The following is a 22861-nucleotide window of genomic DNA, read 5'->3' on the forward strand; positions in this document are numbered from 1 at the left end:
TGTGCTATGTTGGAAACAGCTCAACTGCCTGAACGCAATCTGCTAATAAGACCAGACTTCTCCATGCCCCAGGCTGAAATAATCAGGTAAGAATTTTGCAATTACTTTATTATCCATTAGGGGAAAATATATCTAATAAATGTTATTAAAATCTTAGAAATTGTTTTTTAAAAGCCAGCAGGTCAGTAGAAATCTGAAGGTGGAAGTGGTAATGCCCCAAGAGGTGCTTGGAACTCAAGCGTAGCTAATGGATGGTTACGAGCATGAACTAGTCTGGGCTGTGAAAGCTGATGACCGCCTGGCTGCCGTGAGTCTGAGAATGTGAAACTTTTAATCAGGTGAGAAGCAGCCAAGGAAATAGAACCACAACCTTGGCCTTGAGGAAGGAACATGATGGGTTGTTCAGGGATCTGTTTGGCAGGATCTCACAGAAAGCTGCCTTGGGAAGCAAGGGGACCCAGGAGTGTTAGTTGACCTTCACTGACATCCCCATCAAAGCACAAGAGAAGTCCATTTGACACATGGGTAATCAAGTAAGCATGGCAGGCAGCCAGTGTGCATGAACAGGCTCTCCTGCTGGAGTTCAGAAAGCAGGCAAGCACAGAGATGGTGGAGAGTGTTTGCCACCCAGGCACAAAACAGAGACATTACTTGAGTGAACACGGAAGCATTTACTAAAGCCAAAGCTGAGCAAGAGTTAAAGCTCATACGGGACTCAAAGGGTAACAAAAGGTGCTTCTGGAAGTACACAGGCTGTAAAAGAAAAATGTGATCCTGCTCCTCAGGGGCCAGGTGACCTAGTAACACAGGACATGGAAACAGCTGAGGTGCTTAATGTCCTTTTTTGCTTTTTTTTTTTTTTTTACTATCGAGGTCTAGCCTCAAGCACTGAAGCACTGAAGAGAAAGAGACGAGCACTTCAGTTTCATGGACATAACCAAATCCATGGAGCCAAGCAGGGTGTTTCCAAGGAAGCAGAAGGGGGTGGTGGGAACCTTTAAGGTCAACAAAGACAAAGTAAGTCCTGCATATAAATAACCTCATCCCAACAGCGGCAGAGCCTGAGCCCCAGCGGTCAAAAAGCAGCTTTGCAGGAAAGTACCTAGGGGTGCTAGCCATGGGCTCTCACAGCAAGGATGCCAATGGCATTGTGGGCTGTATCAGTAAGAGTGTTCCCAGCAGGCTCATGGAAGGGATTGTTCCCCTCTGTTTGGCATGTGTGAGACTGCAGCTGGGAGTGAGACTGCAGCTGGAGCATCATGTTCAGTTTTGGGCTCCCCAGTGCAAGAAAGACACAGACACGCTGGAGCAAGTCCAGGTTTGATAGGCAGCCAAGACTGCCATCAGCGTTCACAGCCCAGAAAAGTTTATCCCTGTTAGTTTGAGTCAAGTAACTCAGTTAAATACATAATTAACCAAGTGAAACACAGCAGTCCATGATACACAGACCAGGCAAGATGATCTCATATTTTGTGGATATAAAGAAAAAAGAGATACCATGGTAAACAGCATACATTTTTCTTACCCAGAATGAGAGACTTGAAAAAGAAAATCATTTATCATCAGCCTGAGCCTTTAGTGCACAAATGCAGCAACTTAATACTTTGGAAAAAAATTAGAGATCCTAACCATCTTCTAGGTTATGGTTTAAAAACTATGTTCCTTAAATGAATGTTTGCACTGGTGTGTCAGCAAGCAAGAGTGTCAGGGAGCTGGAGCAGAGAGCTGGAGTGCTGTAGAAGCTTGACTTCAGTGGGATACAGTTTCCTATCTACTTATGTTAACAATGATGAAAGAATAGCTTTTGCTTAGAGACACTGCCTAGCTAATTTTCATGTATTAAAGTTTTAAATAAAGACTTGTATCCTTAGATCTGATGCAAACATTGAGGCTAGTATACTTTATTAAATACAAAATATAATATACTTTATTAAATACAAAATATTTTCCCTCTGTCATCAATAAACATACAGATAGGATCTATACAGATACATGTACATTCTTATACATTACTGTACATGTTTATGCTTCTCAGCTCTAATTCTTCTATGACATTTGTGTCATGCTATAACATGTTCAAGTTTCTACAGTGTAACATTAGATAAAACCCCCCAAATTTTATTAGAAAAGTTGTACATGTCAACTGTTTTCCCTTGTCTACAAACTTCAGCATCTTTTCCTAATTGAAAAGTTGTGCATTTATGTGAGTTACTCCTCATTCTTCTGAAAGATGTCCCAACACCTTCTCACTTCTGTCTTCTGTCAAAACCTTCTACAGTTATATAAAGGCTTAGAGGATGCAGCATTCAGTTCAGGAACAGGCACCTGACAAACTCTTTTCTACCTATGCCACTAATTCTACCACACTTTTCATTTGCAGCCCTCAAGTACAGCCTGTCAGCAGAAGGACCCTCCTTGCTTCCTCTAGCTGGACACTGCAAAAATAAAGGTCCAGATGATCATCTCACAGGCTGGCTTGTCTCAGACTCTCCAAGTCTGTTGTACAGTAAACTCTGGTGCCTGATATGAATTTCATCCTCCCATGATACTGTAGTTGGAGTGTCTTCACAGACTAAACCCAAATTCAAGGTCCAAGTGCTAAAAGCCCAGAGCACTAACAATGAACACCACCACCCCAATCGAAAGGCATGAAGGAATTCAGTCTTTTTCCCATAAAATCCGGGTGTGCCACTTTTGAATTGGCAATTCTGTTGCATTCTGCCGGTGATGCAGTTCCCCATTTCTCCTGCTGCCATCTGTTATTTTACCTCTTACGTGGGCCACTGAAGCTGCTCTGGCTGGGCATCTTTTCAGCTTCTTTAAAGGTTCTGTTAGCAGTAGATTCTTTCTCTTTGGATGCCAATACTGTCACTGTGATGCCACTACTGCTGGAAAAAATGCCTGACCTACCACAAGGGAACAGCCAGAGCCAGACCTGGAGCTTATGAAAGCCCTGCATTCACTTATCTGCAGTATCTGTGCTACAGACTGGCTTATTCCAGATAAAGATCTGGATTTACTGGATCTTTGCAAAAAGCTAATGTGCAGAATCCCTAACTTGGAACTGCTATGGTAATGCAATGCACTGCAACACTGCACTGGGTGGGTACTGCTATAGTCTGCCTGAAAAAACGACAAAGGTCCTAGGAACACAACCAGACTCCAGGAACTCTACAAGAGCAGACTGCAGGCCTCAGGGTGCTTCTGAAAGCTCCAGTTCCTCTCCTGCTCCCTCTCCTTCTTGACCAATCTTCTCCTCCTCCCAAATGACAGAAGATGAGCTTAGCAAAAACCTGTAGGAATACTGCCCTACCCAGAAGTTCAGCACTCCAGAGCTGATTCAGTACAAACACGAGTCTCACGGATGTGGCAAAAAGGTCACTATTGTCATTAGGGTTCACTGGAAGAGATCGAGGGTGCATTACCTGCAGACTGGATATAATCAAAGGATGGGTGCCATTAAAGTCCCTGGCTTCTCTTCAGACTCTTCAGTGGACAGTTCTATCCACATATTTATGGAGGAGCAGCCCAGTAACAGAAGACTAGAAACAAATAAAAGAATAAAATCCAGGTCCAGTACAATTATCTTTTGAGGAAGAAACAGAACTAAAAGGAAGACGCAGAACCGGCAGAGACCTACTAAAAAAACCCAGTGTGTACCAGGGCTACCATGAGCAAGATGCATGAAAGGCAACTGGAAGTTGAGCCATGCAAGGTAAAATACCAGGCAATATACTCAAACCTGATCCTGCAATAAAATTACTTCATCACCTAGAAGCTGTTTTAGATCTGCAAGGACTCCTCCCAATGGATCAAACCTGACCTGTCAGATGATTTGGCTGTACACAAATCCAGCACAACTGCTGGTGAAACCTCACCATTATTGTCAAGGTTAGCAAACACTTCTTGACACTGGCAGTACACCATATGCAACATAAATACTGTACAGTTTGCAAGCCTCCCTCTACTTTTGTTTATTGATATGAACTAGGATAATGACAGTAATTACCTACTGTTCTAACAAATGTATCTTAGCTTTTTGCTTTCTAGCACCTGCTTATGCCTGTCATAAACTTTGTAAAAGGTCTGAATTGGGAATTCACAGAGCAGAGTTCAGACTAACAATAAAAATCAGAACCACACTGAACATTGAGACAGAACAGATACCATTCTGATTTCCCTTGCACATACATACCAGCAACAAATTTCACCTCAACAGCACTCTGGTAATAGAAACCATTATGGCCAAAACAAACTGCTCTAAATCCTCAGTGGCTCTCACTAAAATGTAAAAACACAAGCAAGAAACATCAGGAAACTAAAGAAGTTCATCTGTTTGCCTGTCTTGTGGTTTTCTCTTCTGAGGAGATGCCCCAGTGTTACATGAAATCAGAATTAAGGACTATCTCAGAGATTTATGAAGAGGACAGAACTCTAGTGAAAAAGACAAGTCCACTTCTCAAATGCTTCTTTTACTTCTGAAGGAGGCTGCCAGTCTAAACAGGAGCAAGATTTTCATTTGAGAAAATATATCAATAAATTAAAGACTACAGGGATTTTTTTACTTCTTGGTTGGTGATGCTGGTGTTGTGTTCTTTTGTTGAAAAGAATAAATATTTGAGGAGCACATCTGAACTGAAGTGATTATGCAAATTCAAATAAGAAAACAAAACCACAAGTAACAGTTTAGTTTATACAGCAGGCAAACAAGGGATTTGAAGATCTCTAAAAACACATAGTCTTGCCATTGCTTCCAAAATAGTGAGGCAAATAGCCAAAAAAAAAAAAAAAAAAGGAAAATAAAAGGCATTTTAGTAATTTACTACAGCAGCTAGCTCATTAGCAGTGATGAAAATGTGTTTGGGGAGGATTTACTTGATCATAAAAAGCAACCACAGAAGTCTTTAAATTATGTTCTGAAAAAATAATCTTCTGTTTCTAAGGCTGCCTTATAAGCACGCCACTGTTCTGTCCTTGCAGTTCTGATGCAAGATTTTCTGTGCACATGCCTTTAAAACTGCTGCTTCCTGTATTCCTATAATGGCAGGAAATCTATGGAATGTATATGAAGACCTAAAGTGGAATTAACAGTTACATTCTTACTTGGTCCTAGATCATTTTACACTACATGGATTCCAGTTTAATTCTTCTGTACCATCACCTGGTTTACCATTTTTGCCCCATGAAATCTTGCTTCTCCTAGAAGCAGTTTTAATTTAAGAGCTATATTTATATTTCATAATGTAACATAATCTTATTTTCTCTGTATCTTGTATCTTAATGTATGAAAATTACATTCTCCTTCCATACTTCTTAGCCTTTTGTCTTCAACCACCACAAGAGAGCCAACATCTCCTTGCCCATCATCCCCATCCCACTGCCTCCTCAAATAATTTCTTCAAGACTTAACTCCTCAATAGTGTGGTCTAATAACTTAAAAATAACCATTCTTCTACTTACTGGATGAAAAAAATGCCAGAGTCTAGCCTTATGTATCCTGGACATGCATTTTCACCAAAAAGGTATGAAGTAACATGGAATTTAGCAAAACTAAGTTCAATACAGAATTAGAACAATTATTACATTTTCTAAAGCAATGAAAATGAGCAACAGGTTTATTTAAACTGCAGAGATAAAATAAACTAAAAAGAAAGAATGTAACACCTATAAAGGGTTCAGTGAAAATCAACTAGTAACAAAAGAGTGACTGGTTATTGACAGAACTGTGTAGATTGTTCTTCTGGAAGGCAATAACCTGCTCAGTAATTACTAGAATATGTGACTTTGCCAGGTGGCCTCCAGGGAGGACTCATTTCATTCCCATGGACAGCCTGAAACTTCTTTTGGATCTTCTCAAGCTGTTCTCTCCTAATTTTGTTTTCCTGAGAATAAAAAAGATGTGTCAAAAAGAGCCCAAACCAAAACCACAACACCTCCCCCACCCCCCAAACAGCAACTCCACTAACAGAAAAGTTACAATTATTATTATGCCTTTCTTGTGTAAAGTGAAAGTAAACATGCAATGGAAATTTGCCTTTTGGAGCTCGGTGCATCCCTTTTAGAAGTTCAGTCACAGACATTGCACAATGCAACCCCAGAGGCTGCACACTGGGTGTCATTTACAATTTTGGGGACTGTCTCAAGGATGGCAGGGGTTGTGTACTGTCTAAACAAAAAGCCCAACACAAGGCCTAGTGGATTAGGCACTGTATTGGTCTTGTATGTAATTAGTCTCATATTAATTACTTCTTGTCCTTAAGAGGATACCTAAATCACAATGCAAAATATGTTGTTCTTGTTTATATAATGAGAACATTGATGCATCATTGTAACTTTCTGGACTTATTAAATCACACTTCCCATGTACTAGAACAAACTGGTAATTAAATAATTTAATTTTAAACAAATATCTATCTAACTTATAAGCACTGCAAGGTTCTAATTCTATTTTCTATTCTTTCAAACAGCAATGGGCCAACTAGGATGATGAGGGATGAGAAGATACTTGCAGCACTCTTTTTGTGTCTCATTAACTAATGATTTTCAAGAGACCTGTCCTTCAAAAGTTAAGTTGTAATTATTTATAATTATTTTTTACTTTTTAATCAGTTCTATTCTATAGGAAATAAGCATTCTTCTTTGCAAAGATGATTATCATTTCACCCTCAGGAGGACCATCTAAAGGTGCATCTGCACTAGCAATTTAGTACACTGGTGAGCTCTCTATGGGTGCAAATTTTCCTTGTAATCATACCTGCAGGTTTGTGGTGCATACTCGTGCACATTTCTTACTGACTTAAAAGTATTTTTTCTCTTGGTGGAACCAAGGTTGACATTATAGACCAGAGTATAATTTACTGTTACTTTCATATAACCCATGATCCTATCCCTCTGTATATCCACAAATTCCCAGGATGCTGGGAGTGTTTGCCTGCTACTCATATGTGAGCAGAGGAATAGTGAGGTAACTGTGGCTGAGGGAATAGACTGGGAAATGGGTGTGGAAGCATTACTGTAAAAAAGGGAGTTGGAGTGGAAGTTTTCTCCTGTTTTACACATACACAGCAGTCAAACTACTAATGTGTCCAAAAACTTTAAAAACCAAAGCAACACACTGAAATATCAACCCTATCAATATGATTGTAATTTGTGCCCTTTAGCTCGTTGTCAACATAAATCTGAAGAACCAATTCAATCTGGTCTAGCTAAACAAACACACCATAATTTCATGTTGTTACTAGTAAGGCTGATTAAAAGTAAAGCAAGGTTTGCATAGAGAATGAATGCCCTTTGCTAAAATAAGCAATACAAAAGTTCATCACAGGCTAATAAAAATATCATCTCTCTGTACAAACTGTATCTTTCTGGATCACATGGAGCAATTGAGACAAACTAGGCCTGCAGCACTGTGACATTCTGACTCCCCTCATCCTTCACTTTTGCCTTCTTTCTCCTTCCATAGAGATCTTCCTTAGATGAACACAACTAGTGGCTTTGGGTCTTTAGAACAAACTCAAGATATTCTAAAATTCTTGAAGGGAACTGTTTAGTACCCTAAGAGAAAAGGAGTCTGCATTATCACTGATATTTTTCAAAAAAGACATCAAGATACGTCAAGCAGTACAGATGAGCTTGGGAAGAATATGCTCTAATGGAATACATATTTGATACATGCTCCTGTACCTATAATCATAGAATTATATTGTATGAGGATATGTACACCATCAGGACAGGTAAGTGAAAACTCATTAAAAGTAAGACTTATTGCAGCATCATTAGCAAGTATTAAAGAAATTGCATGCTACAAAGAAATGTGCATATTTTACATTTATCAAGCACTCTCTAGTGAATGCATGTTGCACATGATTTATGTGTGAAAAAGCCAAACCAAAAATAAAGCATACCAGGAAGGGAACAAAAGTTGCTTAGGATTTTTTAACTGTGCTTCAGTTTTGAATGTTTGGCTCTGAGGATCCAACTTTCACTAACAAATCCCAGTGAAAAGGAAAGAGTCTTGAGTTAATTTAACTGGTTTTTAAAAGATTAAAGTGGAAGTGAAGACCTACTGGCCTCCTGCCTGTCTCAACACACACAAGGTTTTTATGTTCTAGTCCTAAATACAGTGCAAATTCTCATGAGACATAACTGATATAAATATTCCATAGAATAATAAGGAAAATGTTATTTGCATTAATTGAAGAAGAGTAACAGAAACAGTCAAAGATTAAATCAATAACTGTAGCTTGTCTTACACTAGACCAACTCAACTGCATGACTTGATTTCTGTGGAACTTTCCTACTCAATAGCCTAGTAAGATGAATACATTTTTTACTTATAAAATTCTGGGAAGAGCACATTCTTTAGCAGTATGACTGCACACAGAAATTGAATTTTAGATATTGAAGAAGACTTATTTAAGAGGAGTAACAATAGCAGCCTTATTTTTAAAATATTGCAAGGACAGGACATGAAAATTTCAGTATAGAAAGTATTTTCAGAGAGATCTTATTAACCTACATGAAATTAATAACCAACATCAGCTATTTCTAACCCAGAAAAGCAACAAATCAATGAGACTTATCCAGTACATCCTTTCTTGATGTTTTTAAACAGCTTTAGATTACCAAAAATAGATATTGCACATGCTGAAATTCAAGGTAAAAGGTCAAACTTCTTCTAGGGCTTTTAACATTACATTGCTGGTCTTCGAGAACTGTTTGAGAGCAGCCTTACTTCTCATCAGCTCATGGTAGGCTGATATTTACCTCAGCAAATGGACAACATAACTTACCTGGGATACTCACTTCTATCCACAGTAAACAGGTACCAAGATTAGTATCTCAGAAATAATGGAAACTAAACTGATCTGTCATTATAAACTTTCTATGTGATTCTTCTCCCCATTCCACTCCTCAGAATAGGTGCATGTCACTGACAAGTGTCAGACACTGGTATTATGCAGTAAGTAAAAAATGATCATTTATTAAGCTAGATTGGCTTCAAGAGTTCTTGGTGAGCAGCACGAAGTAAATGATAGGAAAGAAACAAAATAATCAGAAGCTTGAATTTGCAGGCAACACTAAAGCATCTCATCTGAAGATTATCCTTTTTATGTTAGTATTTTGCAAGTGTCAATAGCCTTTTCCAGGGCATTTATTTTCAGGCTTAAAAATTAATCTTCTCTATGCACTTATGTTATCAAACATTCACACAATGACCTCTAAAAGCAGAAGCAACAGAATTTCCATTAACACAAGAGCAGAATGTTTCTTCTATTTTAGAAGAACTACAAGGAGATTTTTATGTCTGTTTTATCCATGCATTATGGTCAACACCTGGTTCAGGAAATCTGAGGATGAATTTACACATTTATTTCTGCTGAATGTTAATGAAAACATACTAGAATACTTTCCACTATATTACTCCTATTTTATTTCCCTTCAAAATAAAATCCTGTTAGTTGAAAGAATACTCTTAAAAGGCTTCCAAATTCTGCCCTCAGATCTGATGCCTATCTACCTGCAGGCAGATGTCATCTTAGTTCCCTTGGTAATACAATGACAACTTTTCAGTGTTTCCTGAAGTTCACTACTCGTTTGTATTTTTTCTCTAACTGTACAGAGTGAGACAATATTCTGGCCAAAAATGATGACAGAGCCATTTCCCAATGTTTTCTCAAATAAAGGTGTGTAAGCCACAAAAAGACAGCACAAATTCTGAAAGTAAAAATGTGAAGACTGGGCATGAGACACGTCAGTCAACACTTGCACACAGACACTGAAAATGAGATCATTTTAGAGGTACCTCTGCCAACCAGTTCAGTCCCTATCCCATCCTACATTTGCTTATTTCTCATGTAGGCACACGTATATCTGGTTAGATCTGGTCATTCCTCCAACTACTAAAATTTATATTAATAATCCCACTGAAGTGATGACCCCAGGAATTTACACACGATTTGAACAGGGAAGCCTGTGCTAGGCAGCATCTTTCATTCCCCAAAAATAGGGATACTTTTTTACCTTTTACAGAGTCCAGGACAGCAAGGAAGTCAAATGTACCATGAGAAGTAACATCCATGCTTAGGTACAACTAAGCTGATTAGGATTGCTGCAGTAAGCAGAGCATACCAGGGCAGTGCATTAGTTACTGCTCAAAGCATAGTACTCCCTACCATGGCAATCAGGAACATTGACCAAGCAAGAAATAACCTAAGATCAGACATTAATCATTTGCTAAACTGAGCTGAAAATCACTTGACAATGGGGACCAGAGGAAACAGCTCTTACCAATGGTTACAGAAATGAGAGGTACTACAACAGGGGACCAGGTCAAACATCTTCAAAGATCTAAACCTAAGACTAAAAAAGTTTGAAACAGAGAGAAGGGAAAACATGCAGACTCTTGCTGTTTTGTGCAACTGCATACTTCTGAGTTAGCCAAGTAAAGGATGATTGTCCTTTCTAAACCTGTCCCACACCCATACAGCTGCCTGACTCAGTTCTCATCTATCTGCCTCTCCCTCCCACAAAAAAAAAAAAAAAAAAAAGAAGAAGCTACTGACAGAAAAACGGAATTCCTGTAAGGACCTTAATCCAGCTGAGTTGCAAGATCCCATTCCTATAAATGGCAAAAGAGACCATATGTACAAGATGTGCAGCAATCACAAGGAAGAGAGACAGCAGAAGGTTTCAAACTAAAAAAAACTTGACAATCAGTATGAAAAAAGACTGTGTCACAAGGTGGGGAATTAAAACAGGTTCTTTAACTGGCAAGTCACATACCTGTAAGAAAACAGTATGTGCTAAGAATACTAGTGATCTCTCTTCTAGTTTGTCTTTCTGCAGCAAGGGAAAAAACTCTGCCCTACTGTTGGGACTAGAGTACTGAATTAATTTACTTCTTACAACTGGGACACTGCTGTGAGAAAAATGTAACTGGGAGCATCAGAGTTCCACCCTTTCTCGCAAATCGAAATCATTTTGAACCTCATTACAAGTGCTTTTATCAGTTGTAAGGTATCCAAGTCTCCCTTTTCAATATTTCCTTGAATGTACATGCACTGACTGTTGCAGCTGGCAATGCTGTTTGGCTTTGCAGGTTTTGTGCTCTGGCTAATTGGCCCTTCAGAGATGGTCGCTCCTGCTATGGAGTGGCAAAAAATGAAGACTAACTGAAATTGAAAAATCTATGGCATGTAGGTAGAGAGAATATATTTTCCATGTATGCCAGTTATCAAGTGCACCGTGCTTTAGCAACGTTTTGCTCCCAGATTCTGGGGGACAAGTGATGTAATGTTGCCACCATCTGGCCTCTCTCATAACAGCACAACACCCCACGAGAATTACAATACTCAAGTGCTCACACTCATTACACACTACATTAAACTTTTTGGTTTTGACAAAATGCAAAAAAAAAAACCCCAAACAACCAAACATACCAGCCATCTTTCATACTCCTCCATAGCCTTTTCACTTTTTTCTTCCTTCTTTGCCTGCTGTATTTGTCGCTTTCTTCTCTCCAGGAATTTTTCTATTTTCTTCTTATTTATATATTCTTCCTTCTTTTTATTCCTGCAAAGTGAGAGGGAAGAACAAGGGGTCATCATGTAACGGACTAAATACTGCATCTGTGACCAATTAAGTAAATTGATTCAAAAAATATATTTTACACTTTTAATAAAATATCAAGAGTATGTATTTAAAAACTTCCATGTCCATTTTTATACATCACCAAGGTATAAACGAATCTATTACTCTATTATGGCATCACCTTTTCTATATTCTTTCTCCCTTATTTAGTATCATAAAAAAAAACTTCTGAACTTCTGTAGGTAACTGTAAGTTGCACATTGTCTGTGAAAACTCTTGGCTTGCAAAAATAACATAGAATTTCTCCAGCAGATACATCTCATTTCCTTCTTTCTACATCTCATTCATACATTGTATTCCACAAAACTTTAAAGATTTATCCTCCTTCCTATGGCTTAGTAATGAAGCGTGAGAATAACCACATAAGACACAATACTACTCAATGAATTTTCTCAGCTGCAGTATCTCTGCCTGGGCTTAGTTAGTGTCCTTTTGGTGAGGAAAGCAACTAAATAAATAAACTGAAGGGAGCTGCACAGCTTGTTTTCACTCTTACACTTGTTCTCCATTGGGAATGAAGAATCTGATCCCAAGCATTCCATTGTCTTCCAATTACAAGCATATCAAGCACTCACAGAAGAGCAATTACATTTTTAAGCAACACTTTGGAAGCTATGATATAGCAAACACAGTGGAGTAGTACCATTTTTCAACTGCTGATACACTGACTCTCTTCTTCTCTGCAACTAGGTCCTCTTCTATCTTCTTCCTCATTCTTTCAGACTGTTTTTCCTTCCTGCTTTGCTCTCTTAAAAATTCCACTTTTCTTTCTTTCCATTTTTTGAATGCCTAAAGACAACCACACATCCATGAGAAATCCTACACCTCACCTTTCTGTCAATACTCCACTAGTCTATTCTACATTATTATTTTTTTATAATTTCTACACATTCTAATTTTGGAATATTTGTTTTTAGCATTGCTCAGAAGTAGTTATCACTATACCTAAAAAGAATGTTATTATTCCAGTAGGTAATACTTAATTGTTAGTGTATTTATATGAAGTTAATTTTATGCGTGGTTAATAGGCTCCAATTAGAGAAGCCTGTTTGTCTGCAAACGTAAACATTACATATTTCTGACAGAAAAGAACCTAAGAAGAGCTTCCTTCAAAATCTCTTCAAAATATATCTCTTTCTGGATTAATCAAAATTGGTTTTTACCATCTCCTGAATCACATTCGAATACACATTTAGGTACATATTTCACATCACCGCTTGTGCTGCTTCTGTTTTTTCCTTATTCTGTTCTGCTGGTGTCTTTTCCTCAAGTTCCCCAAGCTTCTTTTTTTCACTTAACTTCTTTGCTTCTTTCTCCTTCTTTTTTTTCCAGGCTTCAAAACATGCAATTGATTCTTCTCTTTTAAGTGCTTCTTTCTAGATTGGAAATAAATTAATTTCAGTATAAAATTCTAAGTGAAATAGTATGCTTTAAACTTATTGCTAAATGGAGTAATAAAGAAATAGACATTGATTTGCTGACAACATTGCAAGTATTACAATTAAATATATAGTGTTTTTTTTCTATGCCCATTTTTAATTTAATTGAATGAGACGAACCACTCCTGCAAAATACATGTAGAAGGATATGAAATACATGTTAAGTGCTTAGAAGTGAAACATATTAAATATCTAAAAACCAAATCAAAGGATGTGAATGATACTATTCAAAATACAATCCTCTGTAGGTAAGCAAATCTTGAGGCAGGGAGTAAATGCCTCATGTTCTCATGCACGAAACAAAGCTTAGCACCTTAAGAGCTGAGCATCCCAAAGTCTTTGTAAACAAACTTGAAAATTAATCTAGGAAGCACATTTCTAACACACCTTATGCAAACCTGTAGGGAAACACTGGGCAGACACTGTTGACCACAACCATAACAAGCAGGACATGCCATTTACTGTCTCACATCACCTCGTGCTATTGGGAGAAAACCAGATCCCTTACAACAGCAGAGTGATGCACTTAGGCAGGAAGCACACTTCAAAGAACCACAGTTTGCCAACTTCTTTTTAAACAACAATGTAAACAAACCTTTTCAGTATTGTTCCTTAGAATTTCAGCTTTCTCCTTTTCAGTTCTCTTTAATTCCAGTAGAAGGAGCTTTTTCTTTTCCAACCAGTTCTGTAAGAATCATTAAAATATTTTTGAAGTCCTTTTAAGGTGTAAGTAAAGAGCAGAACCAATATAATGACCATGAAAATTACTCTTAGTTCGTCCATGTGCTAGTTAAATAACCATCCCATGTGGAAGACTTAGCTGTTATCACACGAGCATTGTGATCAGAAATATCTAAGTTTCTAAAATCATAGCTACAAAATCTAAAAAAAGCTTCAAGATCTTTTAAAAAGCATCATCCTAGAAACACCAAAAAAATTTAAGCATTAATCAAAATGAAATAGAAGAATGGAATAAAGATTCTTATCATGTGGTATATAGGAATATTATTTACATTTGTTGTCTCTCTTACAAATACCTGTAATTAAAGAAAATAAAATCCTACTGGGAGAAATGAGGCAGCCATAAAAGGTTATGAGCCATCTGCAGAATCAGGCTTAAATTTTCAAGAATTAGCTGTATATTTGGTACACAGCTCAAAGATAAAAATCCTAATTTAAGACTATTTTACTTTTAAAACTATAGAGACAATATAAATATTGATTTGAGAGTCTAAAATTTATTCTAGAACCATAACAAGTACTAAAAACATATACCACTATCAACAGTCATCTGCAGAATCAGGCTTAAATTTTCAAGAATTAGCTGTATATTTGGTACACAGCTCAAAGATAAAAATCCTAATTTAAGACTATTTTACTTTTAAAACTATAGAGACAATATAAATATTGATTTGAGAGTCTAAAATTTATTCTAGAACCATAACAAGTACTAAAAACATATACCACTATCAACAGTGTCTGTTAATGAGAGGTGTTTTTAGCAAAAATCTGCTGAAACCCAGAAAATAATTGTTGTGAGATTCTACAAGAAATTTACATAGATTATTCTTCTGGAAAGAGTATAGGATTTGTTATCACTTTTCCTGGATGCCATTTGAATAGAACGTATCAGGAAACAAATCCAACCTAAAGTACACACTTACCTACGTTAAGGATAAAGTAGAAATAATGGAAAATGTGTGCCTGAAAATAGTCTGACACAATAAATTATGAACCACATAAAAACATTATGTCCCTTTCATTGAGCTTTTTGTTCATAATATGAGGAAAAGGCATAACCAACAGAATAAAAGGATTACTAAATCTGTAAGCCAATGAAAGGAATATAGTAAAATATATTGATTTCAAGAAAATATGAGGTGTTGACGCCTCTATCAGGACCTTCATATGCACATTTTTGTTTGTTGGTTTGTTCATTTTAAAAATCTACCTGGAAAACAGCTGCCCTTAAATTATCTACTTTGCTCAGTTCTGGACTTTTCTTCAGCATGCATTTATCCTCCAACACCTTTAATGATCCAAGATACTGAGATGAAGTTGATGGAACAGCTTTCCCCTTTTTCTTTAAATGCACAAAAGATGTAGACCTAGGAAAATACCAGGACACAAACACATTAATGACCTTTCCATTTATTGTAGCTGATACCAAGTAGTGTTCCTCTTGTTTCAGTGCATACCAAAAGTTACTGTGATTCTTTTTTTTAGATGTGCTTGGCTGGGGACTGGGGAAAAGAAAAGGAGAAGGAATTTACCTCTTGTAAGTTTATGAAGTACTTACACTTTCAGCTAAAAAACAGCTTAGAGCCTGTAAAGACCCCAGTAACACACTCATCACAGACACTGGCAAAAGGTCTGGGAGTCTGATCTGACATAAACCTGAGCAAGGGTCATAACAACATGCCACATGCACTAAACTGTTTTCCACAGATGGTCAGAGGCTGTCAGCAGTGAAGACAATGCTGACAGAAAATGAGAGTGGAGCAGCATCGTCGGGGCATCTTAAACAGCTCAGACCAATACCTGGCATCCTTCTCTTACCTGTCAGATAAAGAAGCCTTTGGGTTTTGTAGAACTCTCTCCTTTGTTTCATTTAGTTTCTAAGAAACATAGAGGAAAAGTAAAGTTACAGAGTTTCTCAAGCAACAGATCAGGATGAAAAATAGGTTTTTACAAGCTAACAAGGACACTGAGAATTGGAGCCTTATGGATCCCTTCCAAGTCAAGATACTCCATGGTCTCATGATGTTATAAAAATAGGCAAGACACCCTGATAAACAGAGGGTATAGTACAGGGTAAGAAAGTAAGGAGAGAACAAAGCAAAACAAAACAAAAAAGCCCCAAAACCAACCAACCAATCAAACTTTCAGAATGCCTGTATCACTTTGGAATGGCACCTAGGAATGTTTATTTGTATTATGTGAAAACACAGTCAACAGTTTAGAAATAAGAAGTCAAAACAACGCAGCTGGGTTATTTTATAAACTCTTCTAAGTCTTTTGAATACTTAGCTTTAATAATTACATGTATCTACATATTTTCTTTTTAGGATAAAGCATAGAGTGCTTTGCATCTTATCCATTATTCAGGTCACACCATGGATTCCATCCTCTGCCAACACACACTGCTCACTGCTGTTCAGCTATCCTCACAACAGAGATTTGACATTTTCACTTTGAGAAAAGTACTTTCTTAAGGCCACAAAACACATTTCAGTACCTTTATCTGATTTAAATAATTTGTGGAAAAGGTATTCCTTAAATCTTTCATAAAGCTATACAGAACTTGTAAGATCCTCAGCTCTAGAAACCAGATATAAATTGTCAGCTTTACAGACAGCGTTCTACACACTTAAGGTACCAACTTTACAAAACCTTCCATTGTGCCTCTAGGACATTGTTCCAACAATGGTAAACTGTGTATGAGCAATACCTTGACAGAGCTCTTTGACATGTTCTTTGCCTTCCTGTGCTCAGATTGATCATTCACTGATACCTCCTGCATTGTATCAGTTATTATTTGCCCTTCCACTATTTTCATCATTCCATCTGAACTGTCAGCTGTTGGCTGCTCCAATTCCTTTGTTTTCTTATAGACTGTGGTCCTCATTTGTTCTGTCACAGAAGAGGATTTCCTACCACTGTCCTCCAGTTTCAAGTCATTGGTGCTGACAGTCTTCTGATCTCTATCTAAAGGGAGAAAAAAGATTGAGAGGACACATTAACAAGAACTTCATTGTTTCTGAGTATTGTTATTTCTGTACAGAATGCATTTCTAGAAAAACCATCAGTCTATGAAAGTTGTTACTAAATTTTATATGGTATAATGCATTTTCTGTATGTCCCCTTCTAAGAACTATATACTAATAAGAACAGTATTCACTTGTATTTGCATGTCAGACTGGAGTAGTAACTGCAGCTTAAACTAATGTTAGAGAATGTGACAGCAAGACAAAGGCAAAATTTTTCATTTGCCTTTCATGGCTGTAGTACAGAAACCAAAAGCAAGAGTCATTGCAATCACAGCAAGAGCTCTTCTGACATCCAGAAAACTTCTAATGAAGTCTGCAAGTAAACACTTTGGGTAACAAATACTGCTTTCATTGTGTGGTGTTTTTCAGGGGTGTGGGACAGATGAGGGAATAACTGAAAAATTCTGCAGTGGGGATTTAAAGAAAACACCATCTCAATCTGAATGTATGCCTAAGTGGTGAAATTCTTACTTATGGAACACATTATTAATAAGACTTAAAAACCATTTTTATCAGATTTCAACTGCCAGTAATGCAGAGACCTAAATTTGTAAAACAATTCAGACACAAGCCAAAAAATGCCCCAGTAAAACCAAATTATAAGTCTTCCACATATTTCCAATGGAATTCTTCAGAAAAACAGAATTTTTGGATGACAGATTGACTGCAAATTACCTGAAGAAAGGAACATTAATGCCCATAATCTAAGAAATTTAACCTGGATTTACAGTGATGAAAATAAGTTCAAGGTGACAAGAATTCTGAATTTATAACCAATACTGCAGTCTGTCACTGCTCTACTTTGATTCGCATGAAGAAAAGGAGTAGTTCAACTTCTTTTCCGCTAGTCTAAAACTACACAGGCACACCAGCCAGGAAAGAGAGTTGTCTGCACATTCAAGTACCTAGCACTTTGGTGCCATCAAGTGGAAAGAAAAAACGAAGCTGATACCTTTAATCATGCTCTCCTAATTTCAAAGTTATCAAAGTTATCATATTCCATCACAGGTAATGACCAGCCATAAACTTATCTGAACATCAAACAGGACAAACTCCTCTCATATTAGGAATTAGATTAAAAAATACGAAGTCTTTTGGCATATATAGTCAATTAGCAGAATTCCAAATTCTGCTTTGCATATTAAAAATGAATTAGCTATTCTGATACTGAAATACAAGTTTGGGGGGTTTATGTGTTTGACTGTACCTCTAAAGTGTGTCAGTATCTTCGAAGTAAAAGATCATTTGAAGTTTAACTTGAAATAATGAGACATCTACCACTCACAAATAGTTTGGCTACAGCTGATTTTCGGACATTCTGTTACATTACAGCTTCACCTGGTCATAGAAAAGGAGTTTAATGACCCTTCCATGACCATGGATGCTGTGGACACGATGTGAACACAGCTTTCTGTGCCATGCACCCACTGAGGAGGCACCTTGGCAGCCCTCTCACACCTTCCATTCACATACACTGATGGAGAGCTGGACTTAAAGGACCTAAACAGCTGGTTGTCATCTTCTGAAAGGAAAAGGCAAACAGGAACCTCCTACTCTTGGCCCACACTGGTTCAGTTTACCCCCTGGCAGACAGAGTTTGTGTATTTTTAGAAGCAGATTAACACAGAAAACAACCCTAATTAAAACACTTTAAAGTACTGTAACATGGCTAAGCAGCAACAACATTCAAATACTTCCTTTTCACCTGATGCTGAAGCCTTTCCTTTTTTGTGCATCCGAGGCTTTGCTTTTGATTGGTTTTCCTCCTGATTTTCTTTTTTATGTAGTTCATTAATAGGCAAGTCATCACTTTCACTATTATCACGCAATACATCTTCAGCAGCCGAATGCTCTTCATTATATTTTCTATTATCCTCATTTTGACCTTCCAAACATCCTTCTTCACCATCTTTTCTGTCATTCTGTATGTTTTCACCTTCTAAAACCATTATTTGCTGAAGCCTCTTTTCATGAAAGGATAAATTCAAGTCATCAGCACCTTCATTTTCCGAATCTACTGCTTTTTGTGAAGCATCATCATTCAAGAGAGGACTCCCAGCAACAGATTTCTCAGTGCTTGCAGTATCTGAATTACTTTCAGCAAGTTCATTCCTAATACCTGCAAAGAGCATATTACCGACTTGCATTTGATACAAGTGGAAAAAAAATGGGACACAGAAGCAGTATCATCTACAACCTAACACTATTTTTCATAAAACATCCTCCTTAGTTTCTGAGCATTTCTCTTTCTGTGCCTCTGATCTCTGCAAAGCCACCAAACTACAGCTTTATTCTACTTCCTTTCCTGTCATCTGTTTTCATGGACCCCATCAAAAAAAAATATTCACTCATTAATTCTCTTCTGCCATGCAATTTAAAGCCCTTCTAAAAAAACAATGTCTCAGTGCCACAGGAAGTGGAAGCAAATCAACAACAACAAAGCTGGGCAGGCTTGGTATTAGAATCCATCCTCCCTTCCCGTTACTTCTGCCCCATTTAAACTCTACTAGAAGATACTCAAAGGAAATATCTTCTACAATGTTAAGGTTCACATGCTTAACATAAATATTTATCTTCCTCTAGCCTGTTATTGCTAATTGACCTAATTTCAGAGTTCAAATGTTTGAGAAAGGTGACAAAAGAATGTCATGATAGTAAAGTAACGCATTTACTGCTGGAGAGCTTTTTTTCCTAAATCTTGTCAACAAACGGAAATCAAAGCATGCCACAAACTGTTAAAAGATGTTTCAGGTGTGAAAGAAAAACAGGCCACTGAGGAAGTCCTTTTAAAAATACATGATCATATTAAACACTCCTATTTTCCTTAGCATTTAGTGCTATACCAGCAGGAAGAAGAGTCTTTAGGCCAGTCTTGTAATTTGGCCAAACATAAACATTAGCAAACATCAAATGCATCCTGCTCCAAGAAAAATAGCCAGATCAAACCTATTCCTGGTTTATGTACACTGCTGGGCAAGCATACTCTGCAGCATGTCCTGCAGCCCTTATTCACTGATTGTCCAGACTGGGAAACCAGTATAAAAAAACCATTGGCATTCTCTCTGCCCATGTCCACTTTCATTTACAGTACTGTGCACTCCTGTCTCATCCCGGTGTCAAGTAACCAAGATGGCTAAGGAGGAGAACTGGGCACCACAATGGTAGGAACCAGTACAGACTGTGTGGTCTAGCAGCTTGGCACCTCCACTGATTTCATTGGGAATTCTGCTGCTAATTTGGCAGAGGAGGACTCAGTGATTTAGAAGTTGTTAAAATATGAAATCTTGGAACACTAAGTCATATTGACACATAAAGTTTCTCTACAATCTAGTAATGAGTTAAGAAAGGGAAGAACACAAGGAAAAATATTTAATTTTGTTTTACCATTTAACATGCCATCTTCATCACTTTCAAAGTCATCTGAATATTCATCTGTTTCCTTGCTTGTTGCATAATCCAAAATTGCTTCCTGTTGCTCATCCTGAAATGGCTTCACAAATAACTTTTACATAAAAGAGAAGATTCATTTGTTCAAGTTCAGCACTAATTCTCCCCTCCCACACATACATAAATAAAATTAAGCAACAGAGGTAGGCCCATTTAATTGACAATTACTGTGAAGTATAGTGCTTCCATTCTAGCTCCATTCCCCTAACACATCTGCATGAAAAAAAGTCCCCAAATTTCCACGTATTTATTTATATTTTTTCTTCATTAAGGAACGTATCTTGAAAATCCCTCTTCCATTTTTTGGCACTTATGGTGTACAATCATGTGACACTTCTCCTCTTTTGTACGTTTTGATTGGCAAGAGCACAAGGGTCTGTGAGGGCAGGTGAGCACGGACGAACTCTTCACTGCCGCAGGACAGGAGCCTGAAGCAGGTGGCAGGTCCAAACCAGTGAAGAACTTCATATATTTCGGACTCTGCTGCAGGACATCATGGACACACCATATTTACATGATTCTGAAGAGCACTCGGCTTATTTACAGATTGCAGCTACATTAAGAAATGCACCAGTATCTCCAGATTCCAGACCTTGACTCACAAACCACGAGGCGCAGTGGTTTGTCACGGGCCTTGGGCGCTTCCCGAGGCACCTGCTGGTGGCCAGGCTGCTCCTACAGCCCGGCTGTCAGGAACGGGGCAGCCGGGCTGCTCCCAGCCTGTGCTCCCAGGAGAGCAGCTCCTGCTGTCCTCACGGAGGGCAGCCTGCTTGCCCGCTCTCATTTTGAAAGCAACGCGGATTTTTGTGGGTGTGTTGCCCGTAACAGCGAATTAACGTATTCCCAGTAGCAGAAACCTGCGCTCGCAGGCCCTGCTCCCCAGCGTCGGCTTTACCCTGCCCCTGCCCGTCCCTGCCCTGCCCGGGCCGCCACCGCTCACCTGCCGCCCGCCGTCGGCGGCGCCTCCCCGCGACATGGTGGAGGGGTCTCGTTGCGGCCTCGCAGCACCCTCGGCCGCCGCCAAGCCCCGGGAAAGAGCCTCGGGAAAAACGCCCCGGCAGCGAATGCCAGGAAAGAGCCCCGGGCCGGGCCCGGCCGCGCCGCCCGCCCGGTGCCGCCCGTCGCCCGGCAACGGCCGGGCCGGCGATGGCCTTCATTAGTCGGGAATCGCCGCGTGTCGCTGCAGCGCCGCCTCCTCAGCCGGGCCGAAGCCGCTCCGGCAGGATTTATTATCGATGCCCCTATCCTGCAAATAACCCTGTTCCCACAAGCGGCACATCCATACATTAATGACACTCCTACCAGGGCTGAAACACATTCGTCAACCCCACTCTTGCAGTTAGGTAAGTGTCCAAAACCTTCCCACTTGGGACGTGAGCACTTTCCATAAGAAACATACTCATTTTAGTCCTTTCTAGAATAAAGATCTCACAGCACTTGTATGTTAATTTAAATTACATTTTAGACATGAAGAAATTACAGTGACATAGAAGTAAATCGCCTGGTGCTTGCACCTCCTAATGCTCCAATTTTTATTTCCCCAAAGGCTGGTTGTGCAATCCACCTGGTGAGCACCAGACCCCTGGCAACCAGACACTTTGCTAAGCAGCACACGTCCCTGCAGAGCTGGCTGTCCTAGAGGTCATCTGTCCACTATATGGGCCACAATGAAGGCACCTGAATCCCAGGGTGCTCTGGGAATACCAGCCTCTTGCATCAAAGAAAAACTGTCCAGGACCATTTACAGGTACAGGCATTTCTATTCTTCCTCCAGTTTAAATGCTTCTGATCACTCCTCCTTTTCTAAAATAAGACTCGAGCCCCAGTTGTCTTAGTGATAACAAAGAACTTCTGACATGTTCTCTATACTGGTGTTATATTTATATATATTAATCTTCCCCAATATGCATTGCATTTTTGTAAGTTGTGCAGAAGAAAATCTCTCTGACAGAAACAGGGAGAGAATATGTAGGACAGAGCCCAGAGCCTTAGGACTTGTTTTCCTCTTGTTTATTTATGTAGAGTTATATTTTAAAAGCAGTGCAGTTATGCAAAGGCCACAACACACCTGGGGGGAAAGAGGCCCTGAGTTCTAACAAGTAACCTTGGATTTAAACTAACAATTATTTGCCAGTGATTAATTGATATTTAGGTGTCATCTCTAAGCAGCTCCTTGCTTTGTTTACCCATATTTATTTATGCTTGATCTGCTGAATAATCATGGCATTTGCTGAGAGTTATGCTTGATGTGCACATTTTTTCCTGTATTCAGTTCACATGTGAAGGTCTTAAATTTGAATCTGTGCTATTCCATCTCTCTGTGAAGGTGAAAGGTGAAACTGGACATGCTTGTTAAGAATTTAGAAAGGAATAAAGAAGAAATGCATATATTCTTTCTGTCATAATATTAGCAATTGCTACTGAGGTCTGAATTATATCCCTGTTACAAACCACTGAGATGCACATTTTATTAAATTCCAAAAGGTGGCAGCAAAATATTCTAAAATTGAAAAATTGGTTCTTTTTTCCAAATGTCCGCTTTATCCTGGTTTC

At 38.6% G+C, this 22861-nt stretch overlaps 1 protein-coding gene across 1 annotated transcript; it reads right to left on the reverse strand.

The window, feature by feature from the left end:
• Window positions 1–1910: 1910 nt before the first annotated feature.
• MAP9 (microtubule associated protein 9) lies at window positions 1911–21595 on the reverse strand. The gene is given in 12 exon segments (XM_069012121.1): window positions 1911–5882; window positions 11442–11574; window positions 12296–12441; window positions 12867–13028; window positions 13687–13776; window positions 15043–15199; window positions 15651–15709; window positions 16543–16799; window positions 18567–18980; window positions 20246–20363; window positions 21249–21413; window positions 21416–21595. Coding segments are annotated over 12 exon segments (2004 nt in total). The 3' UTR covers window positions 1911–5759.
• Window positions 21596–22861: the final 1266 nt, after the last annotated feature.

Source organism: Aphelocoma coerulescens, chromosome 4 (assembly GCF_041296385.1).
Source record: "Aphelocoma coerulescens isolate FSJ_1873_10779 chromosome 4, UR_Acoe_1.0, whole genome shotgun sequence".
Classification (NCBI taxonomy): Eukaryota; Metazoa; Chordata; class Aves; order Passeriformes; family Corvidae; genus Aphelocoma; species Aphelocoma coerulescens.